The sequence below is a fragment of the Nannobrachium achirus genome (genome assembly GCF_963921795.1).
Source record: "Nannobrachium achirus genome assembly, chromosome: 16".
NCBI classification, from domain to species: domain Eukaryota; kingdom Metazoa; phylum Chordata; class Actinopteri; order Myctophiformes; family Myctophidae; genus Nannobrachium; species Nannobrachium achirus.
Genome location: NC_137823.1, coordinates 32,356,611 through 32,381,393, shown reverse-complemented (window position 1 = coordinate 32,381,393; position 24,783 = coordinate 32,356,611). Strand labels below are relative to the sequence as shown.

The 24,783-nt window shown below is 45.5% G+C and overlaps 1 protein-coding gene across 1 annotated transcript in view; it reads right to left on the bottom strand.

Annotated features, from left to right (window-relative positions):
- Nucleotides 1–24,783, bottom strand: part of ches1 (checkpoint suppressor 1) — a gene marked incomplete at its 3' end in the record, with an annotated part of 119,886 nt that overhangs the window by 6,162 nt on the left and 88,941 nt on the right. The window contains exon 5 of the mRNA XM_080745315.1: nucleotides 16,362–16,450. Within this exon, the coding sequence (XP_080601441.1) occupies nucleotides 16,362–16,450 (89 nt within the window). The remainder of the gene's footprint in view (nucleotides 1–16,361; nucleotides 16,451–24,783) is intronic.

Genomic DNA, 24,783 nt, shown 5'->3' with positions numbered 1-24,783 from the left:
AAGGTGCTTAACTGTACTTTTACTGTACTACATTTTTAATGTATTGACTATACTTGTAATGTTCTCCACTTTTGTCAAAAAAAAAAAGTATGGAAGAAACACTGCGGAGGTGATTCTGACAATCACTGTCAAGGCCTCGGCGCGACCCGAGAGCAGCTCGATGAGCCTTCCGCCTCCCGCCTGAGAGAGAGAGAGAGAGAGAGAGAGAGAGAGAGAGAGAGAGAGAGAGAGAGAGAGAAGAGAGAGAGAGAGAGAGAGAGAGAGGGCCCAACAGTGCACTATTGATGAGCAAGGCCAGGTTCAATTGAGCGGTAAAGCGTCATAAATGAGTTAAGGCTGCTGCAAATCATTCAATTACCAACGACCGCTGGGCTCGGCTGAGTCGAGACTGTCTCTTATGCTCTGGACTCCAAAGAACGCAGCGTGGGCTTAGAGATAGAGCGGCGCGGGCGTGTTTTCATAATTCGCCTCTGTTATGCCGGGGGTCAATCAATGCTTGTGAGCATCGAGAATCTGCCCTCACTCTCACCCCCCAAAAAAACAAGAACAAAAACAAAAGCCAGAAACCACAGAAGTAAGATTAAAACGTGGTATACAGTGAAAAGTAAAGATGGTAGAAAGGTGGAAAAAGGACTCACATTCTTTACTTCAGTAAAAGTATCAATACTGCAATGTAGATGTACTCTGTTACAAGTAAAAGTCGGGAATTCAAAATGTACTTGAATGAAAGTATGAAAGTATTGGCATCAAAAAGTTCTTAAATTAAAGTACCAAAAGTAAAAGTACAAAATGTTTGAAAATAGCAGATCTACAAGCTCACAACGCGTCGCGATGCGGCGCGTTGTGAGCTTGTAGATCGGCTATTTTCAAATAGCCATGGTATAAAATATGGCTAAAGTGTTTAATGTATGTTTTATAATACTATAATTTATATCGGGCAAAGTAACTTCTAACTAAAGTTAGAACCATTACGGACATACTATAGTGGCGTTTCCATAAAGCTACTTTTTGCGCATTAACGGCTTAATCGCAAAATGTTTTTATGGAAACACTTCAAAATGCGAATAAACTTTCATTATCCGCAAAAAAGATTATCCGCTTGGAGGAGGATGATTTTGAGGCTTAATCGAATAAACTAAATGCGCAAAAGTGAATGGAAACGGGTCAGACAATACATTCGAATAAAGTATGACGTTCTGGTCCATATCGTCCTCCTATATAACACTTTCCCCCGCCGCTTAATTAACGTCCATTGTATAGCGTTAGCCTACAAAACAAACCGGTTGTTACACACGGAGTGACCCTTCGTCATCACACCGTGTTGCGCAGGCCAAAAGTGGCCATACAAGCTCAAAGCAGCTCGCATCTGCGACGCTGCAGGATGCAGTCTGCCCGGAGCCGGAGGATTCAACCGGGCGGCGGGGCGGCCGCCTCGGCTCGGGGACGCCGCTCGGGGCGCCCCGGCCGGGGCTTGCTCTGTGTTCCCGCCGGCCGCACTTTCTCCGCGGCGGTGTGCCGCGACTGGCTCTGGGTCGGGAATCGGGATGTGTGTGCAGCGAGTCACAGCAGTGCCCTCACGTCTCTCGGTCAGAAAAATTCAGCCCCATCCCAGCTCTGTGCACTGTGTGCAAGCCCGCGGGGAGGGTTTACAGCAGGTCGGTCAGACGGACCCAGGCAGGATCAAAGAATCGCATTTCACCAGTTTAATGGAAACGTGCTAAATTCGCTTTGTCTTAAAGCGCATTTCTGATAATTCGCTTCCCTAATGCGCTTAAGTTTATGGAAACGCCACTACTGTCAAAGTTAAGGCGGTTCACCGCATAGTAATGCATGCCAAACTGGTCCTTGAAATTAAAACGTTTGAGAACCACAGCTCTAAATGACCTGCATTGGTTATGGAGTGTTTTATGAACATCATCATCACAGGTTGGAGTCTCGGTTCTCTGGATTCTGGCTTTGTGCCCAAAACGTGGGCTTGTCTCTGGACAAATGAAATTACCTCTCTGCTGTAGAATATAAATTCTTGTCTGAATTAGAAATACTTAAGCATCTCTATTCTAGTGACGATGTCATCAGCTGTGCAATGTTTTGTAGAATAATTGAATATCGTAGTCCCCTCTCCTTTGGGTATTTCTTTGTCACTGTACAGAGATTTTGTCCTCTGCCAGGGGTGGAAAAAGTACCCAAATGTTTAGTGCCAATCCCGAACTAGTTCGGCTTTATTATCGTATCGCAGAGTGCCGATCCCGAACAAGTTCGGCTTTTAAAAAAAAAAACCCCATCAAATCTGGTGAACATGATTTCAATCGCGATTTTGCATGTTCCACCCCCATACAACCCCATCTAACATACAGGGCAGCCATGTTTGTTTACATAACATGTAAAACATTATGGCGATTATCTCAAGAATGCCTGAACGGATTTCCAATCGGATTTTTTTGTTTGAAAGCTGTGAACAAACTGCACAAATCCACTCCAATGCAATTCAGGATTGCATTGGATTTTTTAGAGCTCATTCTTCTCTGTTTTTTTCCCATGCATGAGGTGTGCAAGGTTTAATCATGGCTAAGTTGACGAAAATAAGGCTTCTAAAATGCTTGGTAGCCAATAGCTAACTTCAAGCTAACTTCATCCTCTTCCTGTACATGCACAAAGGAAAGTGTTCAGGCAAGTCATGGCTGCAGGGCTTCTGCATATACCAGCATATCTCTATGGGATTTTCTATGGCCACTGGGCGCCCTCTAGTGGTGAAAGGGGTGGCACTAAATGAGTTAAGTGAAAGTATCAATACTGCAATATAGAAATACTCTGTTACAAGTAGAAGTATGGAATTCAAAATGTACTTAAAGTATAAAAGTATTAACATCAACAAGTAAAAGTACAAAATGTTTGAAAATAGCAGATCTACAAGCTCACAGATGCGACGCATCGTGAGCTTGTAGATGGGCTATTTTCAAATAGCCAAGGTATAAAATAGGGATGATGTGGTTTATGTATGTTTTATAATATTATACTTTATATCAGCAAAGTAACTAGTAACTAAAGTGTTCAAATAATTGTAGTGGAGTAAAAGTACAATATTTGGATCTGAGAGTGGAGTAGAAGTAAAAGTATTGTAAATTGGAAATATTCAAGTAAAGTACAAATAACTCGAAATTGTACTTATACAGTACTAAGTAAGTAAATGTTCTTAGTTACTTTACATCAGCGTCCTCTGCATTTACCCATCCTAACCACTAGGAGCAGTGCCTGCTGTTAACGCACACCTGGGGAGCAGTTAGGGGTCGAGTGTCTTCTTGCTCAGAGACACTTGGGCACGTAGACTGGGTGAGCCGGGGGGACGAACCAGAGACTTCCTGATTCCCAGCAGGCCTCTCTACCTATTCAGCCATGGCTGATGAATGCTTGCGCGTGATAAATTGTGTCTGGAACACTCTGTACTTCACCCTGCCAATCTCATGCAGTTTTTGAAGAAGAGAAGAGAAGAGAAGAGAAGAGAAGAGAAGAGAAGAGAAGAGAAGAGAGGAGAGGAGAGGAGAGGCTGGTTGCTTTTGTCTCCACAGCTGTCCCAGTTCAGAAAACAGCTGTCATGTTTGTGTCTGGAGTCAGTTTGTGTTTCATACACATTTCATTCACAACTGCTGTGAGCTTGTAGATCGGCTATTTTCGGCAAAGAGGTTTGGTGTAGAGGGGAAAAGGAGCAGACTAAGTACAGAGTGAAAGTTCAAGTTTGATGGTTCAAGTGGTTAAATATCTGAAAACACAAATTGACACGAACCCAAAATACACTGATGATTGTGCTGTCAAACAATGAAACTATATGGAATCTATGAAAAGGTTGTGGGGGTCCCTGCTTCATCTCTCTCTCAACTAAGGGGTCCTTGGCCTGAAAACTTTGAAGACCCCTGTCATAGATGATGACCTGCTCGTTTTGCTTTGTCTGCTACGCAAGCATTTTTTTAAAAGGTGTTATTATTGCATCACCAACGCTGGCTATATTCACTGCAAAACTCCCTGCGCGCCCGTTTTTAGCTCATGTGTCCCCGTAAACCTGAGCATGATTGATGTTATGCAGATATAATATTCCTAAGACCTGCTTTTGGTGTTTGTGTATTTTTGGGTGAGAAATATGTTCTCAGCTCAGGGCTCATTAAAATGTAGGTTTCACTCTGGTCATGTTGGGACTCGACAAGAACAAGGGTGGAAAACTCGTATGTCCAAAGCCTTTTACTTTTCAGGAAACAGAACGAAACTTTTCAGAAACAGCAAAAATAACAGCTCGGCTCTTTTCACTGCTTTTGCTCGACAGCGACACTATGGCGAAGTAGGGCATTAAAACGACGAACGAAAAAACCAAAAACATAACAAGTATGCATTTTGGAGTTACAAGGTTTCTGCCCGACAGCGACACGACATGATGTATCACCATATCGTCGATGTCGGGTGGAAACCTTGTATATCCAAAACCGTTTGTTTTGTATTTATCATTTTTAAAATGATTTAACTAGTGAAAACAGCCGATCTACAAGCACACAACGCCTCGCACCGCGAGGCGTTGTGTGCTTGTAGATCTGCTGTTTTCACTACTTTTGTGCGATGGCCTTGTATGATGAAGCAGGGCTTTACTTTGCGAAAAAGTAAAGCTACAAGGTTTCTGCCCGACAGCAACACGACACAATGTATCATCATATAGAACGTGTTTGTCATGCACTGTGTCGCAAAAAAAACAAAAAAATAGGTCATACAATCCTTCATAGAGCCGTTATTACATAGCTGAATACTGTAATGCGCTTCACTGTGGGGTGTGTTTCATTTCTGTGTTGCCTGTGTGCCAGCATGAAGTTACAGTTACTGTACTGTAGAGAGGAGCTGTACACCAAATGAAACATACACACAATTAGCGTTATTACCTTCAGCTGTGCTTACCCGTCAAAATGTCTGCTGTGAGAAAGGGTCTATTGTCACGTGTGTGCATGTGTGTGTGCGTGTGTGTGTCCACAGTAATCTTATTGAGTGTGGTGGTGAGGGTGGGTCTGCCTCCCTGATATCTCCAGCCCTGCTCTCCGTAACCTTATAAGTAAGTCCCTGCACAGTGTCTTGTCTGTAATCTTGATCACTGACTGCAAGGTTGTGCGTGCGCGCGCGCTTGTGTGTGTGTGTGTGTGTGTGTGTGTGTGTGTGTGTGTGTGTGTGTGTGTGTGTGTGTGTGTGTGTGTGTGTGTGTGTGTGTGTGTGTGTGTGTGTGTGTGTGTGTAATTGTAGGTCTCCCTGGGTTAACATGCCTGCCCCCCCCCCCTCCCACCACCACCACCACCACCTCTCACTCTAGTCAGGCTTTGGGTTGCCGTAGCAACGGCTCCCCTTTCCACATGCCACAGAGTGGTAGATCATGCATTAGACAAGGAGGGGGAAGGTTGAGAGAGAGTGAGTGAGTGAGAAAGCTAACGAGAGAGAGAGAGAGAGAGAGAGAGAGAGAGAGAGAGAGACCTTATGTACCGTGCATCTTTCAGCGATTCCCAACCTGTGGTCCAGGGCCCATCGGTTGACCATGAGGATATTGCAAGCCGGCCGCACAGCCAAATAGTCACGAGACACTAAGATTGTGTGGATGTGTGATTCTCAAACTTTTTGAAAACGAATCAAAACGTGTTGCATCGCGTGCGTCTCGAGCTTGTGGATCTGCTACTTGTGATGCTTTTGTGTGACGCTGTGGTACAGGGGTCTTCAACGTTTTCAGGCCAAGGACCCCTTAGTTGAGAGAGAGAGATGAAGCAGGGACCCCCACCACCTTTTCATAGATTCATCGTTTGACAGCACGATCGTCAGTGTATTTTGGATTCATGTTAATGTGTGTTTTCAGATATTTAACCACTTGAACCGTCAATACTTAATAAACTTGACCTTTCACTATACTTAGTCTGCTCTTTTTTCCCCTCCAAAACTGGCTCAAGTTCTCAGAATATGGACGCTAGGGTTCAAGTGGTTAATACAAAAAAGGGGAAAAAAACTAGTTTCTATCACACAAAGATTTGGCGGCCCCCCTGTAGTAACTCCGAGGACCCCCTATTGAAGACCCCTATGAAAAAACACATGAGTTAAAATATGGAGAGTCTCTGCCCGACGACGATGATATTGAGGTCGATATTCAGGCTAGCCAAAACATCCTGCTTTGGACTCTTTGGTTCACGCGACACACGCAGGTGTAAGACGCAGCGATAAAAGGAGACACACAAACCGCAGAGGCGACTGCAGTTGTTCAAGGACAGCTATGGTGATAGACCGGAACCACCACAGACAGACTGCAGTCCTTATGTGGACTCTGAACCAAATGTGTGTGGGAAAATACCCCTCCTCCAAGCCTTTTTCCCTTCTTCAAAGATTGAAGTCTAATATAAAAGAAAAGTTTAACACAGATATAACACTAACCACAAGTTTACGCAGGTGCAGGCACAAGACTGCAGCTGTATCTGTCGATGTCCTTGAATTAGAGCTGCTCACTCACTCTATCACTTTTTTCCCATGGACTGCTGGCATGTACACGATGTTCAGATGATCTAAATGTTTTCGTCAATAGATCATATCGTTGCTGTCAGGGGCCGAAAATAGCCGTTCTACAAGCTCACAATGCCTCGCAGCGCGAGGCGTTGTGAGCTTGTAGATCTGCTATTTTTGGCTAAAGTTCTCCGAATATGGACGTTAGGGTTCATGTGGTTAATATAAAGGAGTAAAAAAGTTTCTCTCACTCAGACCCCCTGTAGTAACTCTGAGGACCCCCTAGGGGTCCCGGATTGAATTTGAATCCTGAGTTCTGCATATATGAGGTTTCCACCTGACAGGGACGATATATTGGCGTGACCCGGATAATTAGAGGCCCTGCTTAGGCTAACTGCTGTAAATGGTTCCGTCGATAGATTGCATATTGCTCACCATGTTATCCACTGTAGATTGACTGGACCTATTGATCTATATTTATCCATAGCCTTAATGATCCTATTCTATATAATTATGCATAACGTTAATATCTATAAATGGTGCACACTTTCATGCTAAGCCCGGCAGCCCTGGCGATGGCTTGTGCATCATGCTTAAACTCTATGCCTGTATTTATGTATTACTTATGGCTATGTTCATATCTGTAAATGATTTATGCACTATGCAATATTAATTACATGTTACGGCTCCAGCTGTACACGTCTGGTCTTTGTGAAAAAGGGCCCCGACACTTTGAAATGTCATCACACTACCATGGTGTGCGGGTTTGATCGCTAATGCCTGAAGAATAGTCAAGACAGCCCCTCATTAACATATAAGTGAATATAGATATATAGGAATAAATAATAGGGAAATGAATAGGGAAATTAACAAATGGGGGAAATTAAAGGAGCTATAGTCAACTTTTTCTTGAAAAACGGATGCTGAAATAAAAATAATGTTTCGAAAATATTTTATAAAAAAGGTTACGCTTCATATGTGTTTTTTTTTTCTTCAAAAATGACCACAAAAAACGTAACGTAATAATTTTGACCGTTGGCAGGCTGACTTTGTTTACATCCCTCTTCTATTCTTTTATATGGATTCCATATAAAAGAATTGAAGAGGGATGTAAACAAAGTCAGCCTGACAACGGCCAAAATGAAAAAGTTGACTATAGCACTTAAGTAATTCAATTAAGAGTTTATTGTCATTACCGTCAGGATGACCCCCCTATGGGAACATCGCCCCTCTATAGGGGGGTCATCCCTCCGGTATTAAATGAACAAGGGTTCCGTACGGAACCCGACCGTTTATTTCCCACATGTTAGTGTTTTCCTGGTGGTACATACTGTAGGTGAATAGATATATAGGAATAAATAATAGGGAAATTAATAGGGAAATGAAGTAATTGAATTGGAATTTATTTCCCACATTGTAGTGATTTCCTGCAGGTACATATCCCTCACCACAATGGCAGCACAGCCTGTCTTTATAAACAGCTTTATCATGGTGAAAGGCAGGGTCACTCTTTTTAATACAGCTCCAGAATGTGATGGATCCCTTTTGAATACTTTAGAAGTAAAGGATAGCTCTCCTTCTCTCTCTCTCTCAAATCTCATTTCACGTTTTCTGAATTCTATTCCCTCTCAAATATCTCCTTCTCTCACTTTTTGTCATTTTACTCTCTCTCTTTTTCTCTCTCTCCTAGGGATGAGACGATATGAACATTACATATCACGATTATTGTGACAAAAGAAATCGCAATTTACGATATTATCGCGATAGTCAAAATTCATTATCCTGGGGGGGAACATTGCCAAAAAAATCGATCTACAAGCTCACAACGCGTCGCAACTTGTGAGCTTGTAGATCGGCTATTGTTTGGCAAAGACATTTGATAGAGAGTCAAAAAAAGAACGTATGTTATATAAGTGCCCATATATAAGTACCTTTTACCATTTCAAGAGGGTTTAAGTGGTATAGGATATGCAGCTCGGCAAATAAAAGGTGAATTGATCAGAGTGCATGACGGAGGACGATATCACGATAAATTAAATCTCCACGATTTAAGATTATTGTGATTTTTTTTTTTCACGATAAACGATAATATCGCTTATCGTCCCATCCCTACTCCCCCCCCCCCTCCCTCCCTCTCCGTGCCTTTGTTTATGTGTAAGTGGTGACTCATGTCTTCCAGCTTAGCATGCAGTCCAGCTCTGCAGGTAAAGGTGGACGGGAACATACAGTATATCGTCAGTGTCAGAAGAACAGAGAGACAGACATATTGTCGTTGTCGGGTGGAAACCTTGTATGTCCAAAACCGTTCGTTTTTATCATTTTTTTTTTTTTACTAAACTAGTGAAAACAGCCGATCTACAAGCACACAACGCCTCGCACCGCGTGCTTGTAGATCTGCTGTTTTCACAAATTTTGTGCGACGGCCTTGTCTGATGAAGCAGGGCTTTACTTAGTGAAAAAACACATATTTGAAACTTGGAGATAAAGGTTTCCACCCGACAACGACAATATGTCTCTCTGTTCTTTTTTCCTGCCCCTTTCCAACTGATACGCTGTTTGTCTCTCGCTGCCCGTCCGTCTGTCTACCTCCTGCCTGTCTCACAGCCTGTTTTCGTCTCAAGCAAAGCCCTTCGCGTCTCCCTTTGTATGTACACACAGACAGACAGACACACACACACACACACACACACACACACACACACACACACACACAGCCTCCACCGTTTGTCCCGTTAAATGTCTTCCACATGGACCCCTCAGGCTGCTGTCTCCACATGGCCAGAGCGGCTGCAGGGCACATGCAGAAGCACACACGCACACACACACGCACGCACTTACGCACGCAGACACACACAGACACACACAGCCACACAGAGCCAAGGGTTCATAGGTTACTCCCAGCAGACCTTGAGAAAGCAACTGTTTCAAAGTGGCCCCTCACTCACTCAGTCAAAATAGCCCTCAACCTCCGTCTCGCTGGCTGCCGCCAGGACAGCTGAACTCATGGGCTGTCACCTTTTTGGCTTCAGTAAAACGGCGTTATAAATGCAAATTAAGTATTGTTTTTGTTTTGTTTTGTTCTTTTATTTGTGGTTTAACGTGTTACAGACCAGCAGGTTGCCAGGTTCACACAGTGTGTCAATGTTTTTTCATTAAACATGAAATTAATTGCTTACATTTCCTTACATTCTACAAGACAAAAACAAAATGGGAAACGTTGCATTTAAAGAGCATCTTTATCCACAGCACTTTACAATGTGCATTACATTCTCCCATTTAATGAAGCGTCAGCGTTAGTTTATGCAGGACACAGGAGTCATTCAGCCCAGCTGTAGTCAGCTCTGTTCTCATACCTCATTATCATATCTGCTGGTCATTACGTCACATGACTCCCATACTCCAATCTCTCAATCAGTAGAGAAGGCTCCTTTAAATATGGCTTGCTTTCTCTACCTGTGCTTGGTTCTGAAGCTTTGGAATCATTCACTGATAGCTGCCTCCTCCACCCCAGCCTCCACCTTTGCATGATCAGTATGGCTAAGCTCAAATACTTGGGATTGTCTGATTAAGTTACATGTCCATGTTGTTAAGCTCAAATACTGTGATTCGACTAAGTTACATGTCAATTACATGACATTACATGACAATGCTATTGTATCGTATTGCTTAGCGTTCCCTGATTTTGCTTAGCATGCTCAGTAAAAGGAGGTGTTCTAAGTCTGGCAAGCTCCTCTCTGACAATAAGCCCACGTGGTGCTAGGATTTCATCATTTTGGCCGAGACGTTTTAAAAATCCAGAGTCAACAGTCATTTTCTTGTGTGAAACTCGCCCAACTATGCCTGGCGACAGAAAAGTAATGGATCCGGCCGGTGACATCCCTATCAAATACTTTACAGCGTTATGGTGTTCATAACTCAACCACGTTTGGGGCCTTGGTTTTATCGGGCCGTCAACAAAAACCTTCGTACAGCCAACGATGCACCTGCAATGTTTATATTTGGGTTTAAAACATTGTGGCATCTTCATTAAACGCTTGCCGTGCCACTTGATGAGAGGTTTTGAAGCCTTGCTCATAACAGGAAGCCAGCTTCTTAAAATCCTCGATATGACACCTTCCGTGACATGCAATCGGAATGCGATACCCTTGTCGCTGAGGCCTAACCTGAGCTGCATCAAGATAACCAACAGATGGTCCTCCCGTCTCATGGAGCCACAGACGACCACGGCTCTCTTGAGTTTTAGGATCAACCACTTGAAGATTACACTGGTCAGGCCCGTGAGGAACAGGACATACGCCGCACTGCTTCTGACAGAGCTGTAGGAGAACGTAGTGATTCTCAGTTTTCTCTGTAGTTGCTCACGCTCATATTTCAGTCTGTCGATGTTTGAGTGCAGGTCGAGGCTCTCTTTAGAGACTCACACTCGGAGTCTGAATCTGACGTGGGGTCGGTTACTTCAACCCTTTTTGTTTTCGTCTCAATTCTGTTGGAAAGCAAGCAAGCGGTTATTTGCTCCACTGACCACCCGTACTAAATTCATAATTCATAGTTGTTCTAATGAGCAACTAAACACTGATATGCTCGTGCTGATGTTATTATATGTTTACCTGCCATATACAATCTTAAACATATGTTCGGGTCTGGCTCCGTCCCTCCTTAAATGGGGAGGAACGTCCGGAATGATGAAGTTCATAGACCCAGCTCCTATAAATAAAGGTTGTTTTAATTGACTGGAAGCATATTTTGCAAAGGCAATGCGGTGGGGAGCGGTTCGTGTTATTTTAATGTGTCAAAATCTATGACTGTGACAAGAGAATGACAGCTAGTCTACTTACTAGAAGAACAAGAGTAGAAGGAAGGAAAAACAAACACACATTGGCACAAGAATTCTGATGAAATAGCCACTCAAATTATATACATGCCCGCTTGGAAGTGTTGGCAACATTGTTTTTATTTTTTTACCCAATTATTTCAAAATACAGTATTAGCTGGGTGCATTCACTGTAAATATTACACAGACAACAGTGAACTAAATTACATAGGTCTACTGTACAAGTCTGACTCCAGTGTGTGTGTACATACATACATATCGTTGTTGTCGGGTAGAAACCTTGTATCTCCAAGTTTCAGATTTGTACATTTTTTCGCAAAGTCAAGCACTGCTTCATCATATGGCCATCACACAAAAGTAGTGAAAACAGCTGATCTACAAGCATACAATGCCTCGCGGTGCGAGGCGTTGTGTGCTTGTAGATCGTCTGTTTTCACTAGTTTGAATCATTTTTAAAATGATAAATGCAAAAGGAACGGTCTTGGACATACAAGGTTTCCACCCGACAATGACGATATCCTGTGAGTTATGCATTTGCAGTTAATTCTACTTTTTAAAAAAAGAACCAGAATTCTGTTCCGATTGATGTAGCGTAGCTGATTTACCTGATGTGACAGGTGCACTGCATACTGTAGAGGAGCATTGCTAATGAGCTCCTCATTCCATTTGGGTTCTTGGGATGGCTCACAGCCAGAGATGTCTGTGGTTGGCATTTAGTGTTTTATAATGGTCGTTCGGTAAAAATGAATGACTTTTATTTGTTCTGGCACTCCACTGCACTACAGGACATATTCTCAATAGAACACAACTTCTTCTTGTTCTTCTTCATCTTCTTCTTCTTCATCGTCGTCGTCGTCGTCGTCGTCGTCGTCGTCGTCGTCATCATCATCATCATCATCACCACCATCACCATCACCATCTTCTTCTTCTTTGGAGTTTATTGGTGGTTTCCAAACCATCTTAGACGTTTAGATTCCAACTCATTCCTTTGTTCAGTGGTTCTCAACCTGTGGGTCGGGACCCCCAAGGGGGTCCCCAAATTATTGTGTAACATTGTTTTCTCCCTCAACAGTACACAAACCACCATAAAGTTTAAGTGCATAGCACATTCCTAAAGTGACAATTTAAGGACTTTTTAATACCTCTAAAATGACAAATTAAACATTAGCCAAATTGTCAAATATAAGAGGCAGAAATTGTGAAAATAGCTATTTTCACAATAGAACCGTGTTATACAAAATGTAATGCCTCAACTCTTAGTGCTCGTCAGGGTGGGGGGTCCCCAGTTAAAACATGATTATTTGGGGGGTCGCGGCCTGAAAAGGTTGAGGACCACTTTGTTCTTCCTGGTTTCTTTCTGCCACCCTTGTGCGAGCGCGCGCCGCGCAAGCCTCAGTGTTTGTATACAAATAACTGCCCTATAGCAACACTCTTTGACAAACTACACCATTGGGTGTCCATCCGTCGGTCTGTCTGGGAATGTTGAATGTGCAGTCAAGCGGAATATATGGCTAAACTGACGGCTGTCAAGCTGGCTGGCAGACATGTGCTTGCACCGTGACTGTGATGTTGTTTTTTTGTTCACAATGAAACCCAGCGGTCTAGCACAAAGCTCCTATAAACCCTGTGGAAGGTTTTAATGGGGGACATTCAAAGACACAAGGCCGCTCCGCGACCGCGGTTTTCCCAGGGACCCTGAGCGCAGCGGTGGGGGCCGATGGGCAAGGAGGGCCGCGAGCTCCCTACATCACAGTCCGATAAAGGAAATCATTAAATGGAAAACATTAAATTTACTTCTGCCTAGGCCTACACTAGCCCACTAGTCTAGTAGTGGGAAGAAGGGGTTATCATCATGGCCCCGAATAACTTTTAAATATCTTGCAATTGGCGACGAGTCTCTTACGAAATCGGCAATTTTCTATCGGGGCGGGTTCCTCATCAAGGTATTTTTGCTAAATGGAATGCCGAGTAGCATACAAAGCTATTCCTAAAATGCATGATACCGGTACGTTTACTTTTCCAAATATGCAATTGGCATGAAAAAGTTTGAGAACCTGAACCACTGAATTGGCGTACACACAGTCTATTAGAACTCATTCAAACCAACTGGCTTCCAGTTCCTGCTTAAAGGAAATTGACCCAGATCTGTTTGAAACACCATAATTGTGATTTACTCACAGTCACTCTCGACCGGGGGCTTGCCTGTGTGCACGAGCCGAAAGGCAGCAGCAGGCCATCTATTTCCCCCTGCAGGGTTGGGTACGCAGATAAATCAGCGGCGAAGCTTGCATGCAAATGTGGGTCCGTGGAAGCAACAGAGGAGGAGGATGGGGGATTCCTTTTAGCTTAGCTCAGCTCAGAGGAGGACGTAGAATAAGGCCCTTGATGGGGGGTTTAAGGACACGGCCCGGTGTGATGTACCGTGGGGCTCAGTGTGGATACCGCTGTTGTCGGCAGGAGGAACCTCTCATCTCTCAATACTTTGTGTGTTTTTTCGTAAAATTAACGGCCTACTGATCATACCGTACACCAGTGCTTCTCAACCTGTTGGTCGGGATCCCCAAATGATTTTAGGGGGTCCCCCAGATGATCAACAGTAAACAAAACAACACACGGTTTAAGTGTATATAGATGGTATCTGCACATTTCTAAAGTGACAATTAAAGGACTTTTAAGACCTTTTTAATACCTCTAAAATGAAGATTTTTACATTGGCCACATTGTCAAATATTAGAGGCAGAAATTGTGAAAATAGCCGATCTACATGCCCACAGGCATGTAGATCGGCTTTTTTCACAATAGAATCATGTTAAACAAAATGTAATGCCTCAACCCCTCCAACTCCAAGTAGTGCTCGTCAGGGTGGGGGGTCCCCAGTTCAAATATGATTACTTTTGGGGGTCACAGCCTGAAAAAGGTTGAGAACCACTGCTGTATACTACAGCGTCACACAAAAGATTCAAAAGTAGCAGATCCACAAGCTCAAACGCAGCAAGACGTTTGAATTTGAATCCTAAAAAGTTACCGTTTTGGACATCCGTCCGACAAAGACGAAGAGGTCTGAGAGCTTGTAGATCTGCTACTTTTAACGTTTTTGAATCTGAATCCCGAAAAGTGACAGTTTTGGACTTTGGACTGGTTTCCACGCGTCAGGTATCCACAATGCCAATCAGAGATGGTACAATAACATCATCACGTCATTATCGTTTATTGTGATAAAGAACACTCACGATAATCGTATCGCGGAGATTACATTTATCGTGAAATCATCCTCCGTCATCAATTCACCTTTTATTTTCTGAGCTGCATATCCAGTACTGTATCAAGTAACGTACTTGATACAGTCTTTTTTTCCCACTCTCTATCAAATCTCTTTGCCAAAAAAAAAAAAAAAAAAACGCCGATCTACAAGTGCCGTGATGCATTTTGAGCTTGTAGATCTGCTATTTTTTTGGCAAATGTTCTGCCCCAGGATAATGGATGTTGGGGCTATTTTATCTCGATAATATCATAAATCGCAATTTTTTTGGGTCAAAATAACCGTGATATGTAATGTTCATATCGTCCCTAATGCCTATCCCCCCCACCCCACCCCCTCTCTCTCTCTCTCTCTCTCTCTCTCTCTCCCCCCCCCCCCTCTCTGTACGCCTCTCTTCCAAATCGCAGACATATTTTTCCTGTGTGCATCCACTGAACAGTGCACCGTGACGGCATCAACATGTTTTGTTTACGCTGAACAGCTGAAGCAGAGTTTGACAAGGCAAGTACTCCCCCCCCCACCCACTGAAACAGGTCTGGGGGGGGGGGCAAGTCCAGGTTATGCCCTCATCCCATCTATTATATGCTATTCTCTGCACCCCAGGAAAGACCCTCAAATAAATGAGACTCTCTCTTTCTGACTCACACTAATCGCCTCTCGCCTCTGCTCTCCTATAGACCGTTTCCTTGTTTCCTTTTCCATCAATCTATACCATCCATCCATCCATCCATCCATCCATCCATCCATCCGACCATTATAGCCAGTCAGACTCATCTCCCCCAGACCGGAAGAGTGTGTGTGTGTGTGTGTGTGTGTGTGTGTGTGTGTGTGTGTGTGTGTGTGTGTGTGTGTGTGTGTGTGTGTGTGTGTGTGTGTGTGTGTGTGTGTGTGTGTGTGCGTGCGTGCGTGCGTGAGGAGGGCTCCAGAGGGAGTCTCTCTCTCTCTCTCTCTCGCCTCCAGCCCAGGTCTCCTTGACCATTACTCCTCCATTAGGCGCTGCATGCGATGGAGGCCTAATGCATCCTCCGTCCCCCTCCATTTAGACGCTCTCCCACAAAAGATCCCTGATTGGGATCGAATGTCCATTTAAACCACCGCCGCCCGGGGAGAGAGAGAGAGAGAGAGAGAGGAGAGATGATGGAAGGGTGGCGGCGTGTGTGTGTGTGTGTGTGTGTGTGTGTGTGTGTGTGTGTGTGTGTGTGTGTGTGTGTGTGTGTGTGTGTGTGTGTGTGTGTGTGTGTGTGTGTGTGTGTGTGTGTGTTTGTTGGTGGGGGTGGAAACGAGGTGTCGGGTATAAAGATACAGAACCCACATGGGATGTTGGTGTTTTGAGCCCAAGCGAGATTTCCTGTCGGTCCTCGTTTGCTTTTTAAACTTCCATCTACTTTATTTTGTCTTTTTTAAAAGCCGCCCTGCCCGGCGAACACAGAGAGGCGATATCTTCCCTCTGGCGCGGCACCAAGTGCCAGAACTCTCGGCAGCGTGCTTGGTATATTCTCAAGGTGCACTTTTGAAAGGAGAAGCCGAGTGTGAGAGACGACCAGCTGCAGGGGGGGCCGGCGTCCTCCGCACGAAACGGAAGAGGAGTCGACCGCGCGAGAGCACGTCGAGAGGTGGGACAGAGAGAGAGAGAGGGGGGGGGGGGGGGAGAGAGAGAGAGAGAGAGAGAGAGAGAGAGAGAGAGAGAGAGAGAAAGAGAGGGAGAGGGAGAGGGAGAGAGATATACTTGCGATTGAGAGATTGCGAGAGAGAAAAGCCAAGGCAAAAAAGCTCACTCACACACTCCACGGAAAAAAAGAAAAATGTTACCTTGCAAGAGGACTCCGCCGTTCTTTCTGAAGAAGGGGCTCCCCGACCACAGTGGAGCACTGGAGAGAGAGAGAGAGAGAGAGAGAGAGAGAGAGAGAGAGAGAGAGAGAGAGAGAGAATAGCGTAATAGCAAACAGTAGGGAATGGAAAAGAGTGAGCGAAGAGGATGAACAGAGAGAAAGGGAGGGAGGGAGGACACAGGGATAAGTGAAATTGATCAGTGATTTTCTCATACTTCAGCAGCGATGCATGCAGAGCTCCTACTACACATCCAGCCAGGCGGGAATCTGAGCCCATAACGCCCGGCAGGCACGTGCACACATAGACATCAAAGGGGGCTTGAGCCCCTGCCCTTTTATCCGTCTGTAAAAAGTGCCCACTCCAGACCATGAATGCAGTTTTAACTATGGTGAAACAAACGCAAATGCCCTCTTACCATGCCATAATATACCTGAAGGCAACATTCAAGAGAAATGCCTTGTCCAAATTCTCCTGAACTCTGTGTGGAAATCCATGCGTTACGCCACATCTCCAGTATTGACTTGAATATACTTCGTTTAGTGTGGTATCAAGTACCAAAAATAGCCGACTTCCAAGCTCACAACGTTGTGAGCTTGGAGGTCTGCTATTGTCGATATTTTCACCAAAAGGCCCTTTTAGAAATTTCAGCCCCTGCCTCTCTAACATTCTCTGCACGTCCCTGCCGCCCGGCGTACACTTATAGCCCAGCACGGCGGTGTGTCTCATGGCGGGGAAATAAGACAATCTACAAGCTTGCGGCGTGTCGCACCTGCGACGCGCAGCGGGCTTGTCTATCGGCCATTTCCCGCCAAGCGGCGAGACGCCGTGCCACGCGCTCGCCGCCGACTGGTATCGGGCTTTTAAGCCTGATTCCCACTTAAAGCCGGCGGTCCTGATTATAGTGATTAGATTCCCCGGATGTCCAACTGTTGCCATCATTCCCTGTGATTACCTCAGAGAATTACAGCCTCGCCGCTGTGGTCCGCGGGGGTAATTTCTCATGACAACCCCCCACCACTGGCCCGCTCACACACACATGCACACACACACACACACAGACGCACGCAGACGCGCACGCACGCACGCACGCACGTGTGAACCATTCACAGATGCAGTCGTCACAGTATACCCCAAAGTTCACACTTGTGCGCAAATGTGCAAATGTGCGCACTGCAGCACACACATAGCACACACAGACACCTACACGTGTGTGTGCAGGCGTGTGCGCAAGCACACACTCACACACACGCACACACAAAGACACATCATCTCTGTTTTGCTGATCATTGCTCCGCTAATGAGGGAGCTAATGATGGCATTCCTCACACAGACACAAGGACACGTCTTTGTGTGTGTGTGTGTGTGTGTGTGTGTGTGTGTGTGTGTGTGTGTGTGTGTGTGTGTGTGTGTGTGTGTGTGTGTGTGTGTGTGTGTGTGTGTGTGTGTGTGTGTGCGTGTGTGTGTCACAGGCAGCTTAACCCTGCTGTCTGGATCCAAACAAAGTTGTCCGGCCTACCGAAGTGCGATGTTTGGATTGAGAGAGAGAGAGAGAGAGAGAGAGAGAGAGAGAGAGAGAGAGAGAGAGATATGCTGCAGGGCTTTTCCAGCTTGAGTGGTCTTCACCTTCTGATTAAAGAGCACAACCCACCACTCTCTCTCTCCCCCTCTTACCTCTGCTCACTTGCTCTATCTACACCTCTCCCTCTCTCTCTCTCCGTCTCTCCCTCTCTCTCTCTGTCTCTCTCTCCGTCTCTCCCTCTCTCTCTCTGTCTCTCTCTCCGTCTCTCCCTCTCTCACTCCGTCTCTCCCTCTCTCTCACTCTAGCTGTTCTCCAGTGTTCCATTGAGTGTCCATGGTTAGGGGACCACATTAGTTCCGACTACAAAGGTCCGGGTCTGAGTATAGACAGACAGACAGACAGACAGACAGACAGACAGACAGACACAGACAGACATGAGGCATATTTAGGCTACAGACAGACAGACAGACAGACAGACAGACAGACAGACAGACAGACAGACAGACAGACATGAGGCATATTTAGGCATACAGACAGACAGACAGACAGACAGACAGACAGACAGACAGACAGACAGACAGACAGACAGACAGACAGTGTGAGCCAACACAGCAAGCCAACCAAGCAGCCAACCAGAAACACACAGATGTGTCATTTAGCGCTCAAGACCCTGTGTGTGTGTGTGTGTGTGTGTGTGTGTGTGTGTGTGTGTGTGTGTGTGTGTGTGTGTGTGTGTGTGTGTGTGTGTGTGTGTGTGTGTGTGTGTGTGTATAGCTGTGAGATAAATGAGGCCAGTGCTTTAGCTTTACACACACTACAGTCACACAAACTGTGGTCACAGTGTAGCCTGGTGTAGTTGGGAGTAACATTATAAAGGCTGATGTATACTAAAGTCGCGTGTCGTGCGTATTGCTGCTATTGCACGATGCAGAAGCTCAGAACGCGTCGCACCGAGGCTAATGCTACAAAGGCTACCGTTCTTTTTCAACAGAAGCCAGCGACACGAAGACAAAAGAAACATCTGACGTCTGTAGCTGCTACAAGCTATACAAAGAAAAAGTTGAGCTGGTTTCAACTTCAGCTACAAAGAAAACACAGAGCTAAAAAAAAACATGCTGCCTAGCTTTGGATCTTTGTTTCTTTGTGTACACAGGCCAGGGGTCTTCAACAGGGGGTCCGGGACCCATAGGGGGTCCTCCAAATCTTTGTGTGATAAAAACATTTATTTTCTCCTATTTTATATTAACCACTTGAACCCTAGCGTCCATATTCTGAGAACGTTAGCCAAAAATAGCAGATCTACAAGCTCACAACGCCTCGCGCTGCTATTTTTGGCAAAGGTTTGGTGTAGAGGGGAAAAAGAGCACACCAAGTACAGAATGAAAGGTCAAGTTTATTAGGTCTTGACGGTTCAAGTGGTTAGATATCCGAAAACACAAATTTACATGAATTCAAAATATGCTGATGATTGTGCTGTCAAACGATGAAACTATATGGAATCTATGAAAAGGTTGTGGGGGTCCCTGCTTCATCTCTCTCTCAACTAAGGGGTCCTTGGCCTGAAAACATTGAAGACTCCTGGTGTACAGTAAATGTGCAGGCGTTGACACAGCATTAAGAAGAAGCTAACAGCAAGGACGCTCTCAAGACGTAACAAGAGGTATGGAGGCATAGCGTTATAACTCCAAACAAAAGGTGTAACAAAGAAGCAACAAAGAAAAAAGGGGGGGAAACAACAAAAAAAACACCAAACAGGAAAAGCTAGCGAAAGCACATTTCAGCCCCGAGCCACCTGCTGTTGCCATGGAGAGTTGCCATGTTGCGTTGCCACGGCAATAACATATTTTTCTTGCGCTAACAGCCTGTCTGTTTCCCCCTCTCCTCTCCTCTTTCTTTTCCTCTCCTCATTCCTTTCTTTACCTCCTCCCTGCCTCCACACACGTTTTACCTCTCTCTACCCCCTTCTCCCCTCTCTCTCTCTCTCTAGCTCTCTCTCCCACTCTCTCTCTCTCTCCTTCTCCCCCCTCTCTCTCTACCTCTCTTCATCTCTCTCTCCCCCCCTTTCTGTCTCTCTCTCCCTCTCCCTTCTCTCTCTTCCCCTCATCCCTCAACTCTCTCTCTCTCTCTCTCTCTCTCTCTCTCTCTCCCAATCTCTCTCTCTCCTTCTCCCCCTCTCTCTCTACCTCTCTTCATCTCTCTCTCCCCTTTCTGTCTCTCTCCCTCTCCCCTCTCTCTCTCCCCTTCATTCCTCAACTCCCCCCCCGCCTCTCTCTCTCTCTCTCTCTCTCTCTCTCTCTCTCTAGCAGCACCTGCCTCCTGGCCTTCCTTTGCCTTATAGCCAGCGTCGCGTTGGTTACCATGGATGCATCGGCGGGTTGCCGTGGCAACCCTGTGCATTAATCTGCCAAGGAAGGAAAAAAAAAGGCGAGCGCGGGGCTAAACTCGTGGCAGGAGCGTGCTTACTGACCCCCCCCCCCCCCTCCCCCTCTCCCCCACACACCCACCCACCCCATCATCTCCCTCCATCAGAGAGAGAGAGAGAGAGAGAGAGAGAGAGAGAGAGAGAGAGAGCTTTTTAACTGTCTTTCTGTCTTCCAGAGACAGAGAGAAAGCCCCCACCCCCCCACCCCAACAGATACAGAGGCATCAATTGGGTATGGCAAGGTATGGGAGCAGCCATACCTTGGCTACAGGGGGGAAAAAAATAAACTTTGTTCTTTTACAACATGTATTTTAGATGGTCATTAGAGAAAAGAAAAGATGAGTGTTAAAATGTTTTCATTTACTGCTTTCTATTGTTTTAGTGATTTTTGTATTTTGATTTCAGTGGGTGAGGGCATGCGTACAAGTGGCTAAATATGTATTTTTAGACACAATAAGTCGGCAATTTCTTTGTTACTATTTACACCAGCCCCCATAAGTCACAGCTGCCCATGAAAGATTGCGGTGCATCTTGGGAATGGGCTTATTGTGTCTAAAAATAGACAAAATCCTTAAAATCACTAAAACAATAGAAAGAAGTAAATGAAAACATTTTAACACTCATCTTTTCTTTTCTCTAATGACTATCTAAAATATGAACCCATGTTGTAAAAAGACAAAGTTGTAATTTAAAATGAATTCATCATGCCTGTTGCTAAGGTATGGCAACATGACTGGTGTCTTGCACGCGCACGCAAGACACCAGTCATGTTGCCATACCTTAGCTGACGCCACTGCCTCCGATACCGTTACCTCCCTTCCATCTGCATCTCCCCCCCCCCCTTTCCTCCTCCTCTCATCCAGATGCTGATGGGGTGTGAAGGAATGCACCACGGAGCTGACCCGCTACCCAGCATGCACTCTGTTCACACACACACACACACTCACAAACACACGCACGCACGCACGCACGCACGCACGCACACGTACGCAAACACTCTCGCGCGCCGCACGTTTATGTTATGCACGCACACGTGCGTGCACACACTTTTGTGTTATGCACGCACACACACACACACACACACACACACACAAACGCGAGCACTCACACACGCAGTTTTATATGACGCGCGCACACCTCGCGGAAACTCGACGTCTTGCATATGTCAGCAATGAATGAATTATACGTACGCGCAGAGGCACACGCAGGCATGCCGCGCACACACACATGCACCCGCACGCACATACACACACACACACACGTGCGCGCACACACAGAGGTAGGTGCGAGCGGGGGGTTGAGTGTTGTGAGTTATTGCAGTCCATGAAAAACTGAGAGGTGTGAGACAAGAAGTAGAGGACAAAGGAAAAGACGCTTCATGGCTCTCCTTCACCCTCCCTCCGTCTCTCTCTCCCTCCCTCCCTCCCTCTCTCTCTCTCTCTCTCCATCCCTCCCTCCCTCCCTTTCTCTCTCTCTCCCTCCCTCCCTCCTTTCTCCCTCCCTCGTTCCCTCACCTGCCGTCTCTCCCTCATTATCCCCCTCTCCCCTCAGTCATTACCACCAACCCTCTCTCTCTCTCTTTCTCTGCCTTTTCTCACTCACTCACTCACTCGCTCAATGGTGGAAAAAGTACTCACGTTTTTTACTTGAGTAAAAGTATCAATACTGCAATGTAGAAATACTCTGTTACTCAGTAAAGGTCCCAGAATTCAAAATGTGCTTGAGTAAAAGTGTGAAAGTGTTGGCATCAAAATGTACTTAAAGTACCAAAAGTAAAAGTACAAAACTGTTTGAAAATAGCAGATGTGTTGTGAGCTTGTAGAGCTATTTTCAAATAGCCAAGGTATAAAAGAGGGCTAAAGTGGATTAATGTATGTTTTATGATATAATCATTTATATCTGCAAAGTAACTAGTAACTAAAGTTTTTAAATAAATGTAGTGGAGTACATTAACTCATATTTTAAGATGACTTTTTAACTTGACAGTACCCCTTTAGGTGACAGTATCCCTTTAAGTAAATGTACTTAGTTACTTTACACCACTGCTCACTCACTCCCTCCCTCCCTCCCTTCCTATCTCCCTCTCCCACCCACCCTCTCCCTCTCTCTCTCTCTCCCCCTCGTTCCAGTGATGCTGCGTGCGTGTTGCTGCCGGCGGTCCTTGAACCCGTGACCCAGACACATTCAGGGCCATTACAACATCCTTGACTCGGAGACAGCGGTGCTACACCTCATATTGATTCGCTCACATTATGCTCCCCATATAGGACGGCTGAGTGAGAAACCCTATCCATATCCATATGCGCGCAGACGGACGGACGGACAGACAGACAGACGGACTGACTGACATGGCGGACAGACAAAGCGTGCAGGAGTGTACAGGGACATGTTGCATGCGCAAGACTGTCGCACAAAAACTCGTGAAAATAACAGATCTACAAGAAAATAGCAGATCTACGAGGGATGCACTGATACAGGTTTTTTCAATTCAGATCCGATATATACATTTGGATATTTCCCGATACAGATATGATACCCGATACAGTAGGCTACATAGCAAGTTTTAAAAAAATGCATCACCTTTCAATTAAAGCAATGTATTAATTTTAGGATAGGTTTCAGTAAAAAAAATAACAGTGTGCAGTCAGTGCAACTGAGTGTTAAATGCAAAGGAAACACGTGTCACGTCTCAAGAGTAGAGGAGCGACGAAAAAGGTTTGCTGGATAAGATAGTGGATATTGTTTATTTATTAAGTATATGCTAACATGTTTGGTTATGGGCTTACAATTGTGTGATTATATTGCATATTTATAAGCCAGAGACTTTTTTATTATAATTTTTTATCTGTGACTTGGATCGGTGACGTCGTGTCCGATATCCGATATCCCAATATGACTTAATTAAGTCATATGGGAGCCGATACCGATAAGAAATCGGTGCATCCCTAATCTACAAGCGCCAACTAGCTGAAGCGGTTTCGGACATACAAGGTTTCGACCCGGCAACGACAATATATACACACACACACTGACACATTCACACCTGCACTCACACGTGCACACCAGCCGGACAGATACTGTGAACACACACACACACTCAGAGACACACGTGCGCGGCGCACACACGGCAGCGGGTGGGGTGTGCGTGTGAGTGTGCTTGCGCGCGCTTCTCCCCAGGTAGAATATCACAAGAGACCCCCGAGTGTCGGCTCCAGGAAATGGACCCTCCTCTCTCTCTCTCTCCCTCCCTCTCTCTCTCTCTCTCTCTCTCTCTCTCTCCCTCTCCGGTTCCCCCACTGCGTTGATACCATGCAAATGAGTCCTCATACGGTACCAGCGCCACCCTGATTCCTCCATCGTAACCCCCCCCCACCCCCACCTCACCCCCCCATGTTCAAAATCCAACCCTCCAATTTGTTCCACTTCCCCATACCTCATTGTTCAAAATGACACTTTCACATTTTGCGCGCGAACCAATTATACTGTCTTACACAGTCCGCTGGCTCCGCCAGCCAGCCCGACCTGCACAACTAGACCGGGAGGAGAGGGGAGGGGAGGGGAGGAGGGGGGAGTCGAAAAGGAAAAGGTTGGCTAATGGTACCTCTCCATGACATATCCCACTGGTACCCATAATGGAGCCTGAGAACTAGACAGGGGAGGGGAGAGGAGAGCTGAAGAGAAGAGAAGAGAAGAGAAGAGAAGAGAAGAGAAGAGAAGAGAAGAGAAGAGAAGAGGGAAGAGGAGAGGCAAGGAGAGGCAAGGAGAGCTAAGTAGTTGATCTAAAGCAGGGGTCTTCAACGTTTTCAGTCCAAGGACCCCTTAGTTGAGAGAGAGATGAAGCAGGGACCCACAACCTTTTTCATCGATTTCCATATAGTTTCATTGTTTGACAGCATTCAGCATTCATGTCAATTTGTGTTTTCATATATTTAACCACTTGAACCAACAATACTTAATAAACTTGACCTTTCACTCTGTACTTAGTCTGCTCTTTTTCCCCTCTACACCAAACCTCTTTACCAAAAATAGCCGATCTACAAGCTCACAACGCGGCGTTGTGAGCTTGTAGATCTGCTATTTTTGACTAAAGTTCTCAGAATATGGACGCTAGGGTTCAAGTTGTTAATATAAAAAAGGATTGGAAGATTTGGAGGACCCCCCTGTAGTAACTCTGAGGACCCCTTAAGGGTCCAAGCCCCCTTGATGTAGAGTGAAGAAGAAAAGAGTGAAGAGAAGGTGGCGGGCAGGGAAAGAAAGCCAGAGGATAAGAAGAAGACATGAGAGGTAGAGGAGGAGGAGGAGGAGGGCAGGTGCGAGGGAGCGAGAGAGCACAGGAGAAGAAAGGAAGAGGTAGGAGGTGAAGCAGCCCCAGACACACAGCAGCGCTCGTTCAGAGTGAAGGCAGATGGAGAGGGCTTTAATTGAATGAT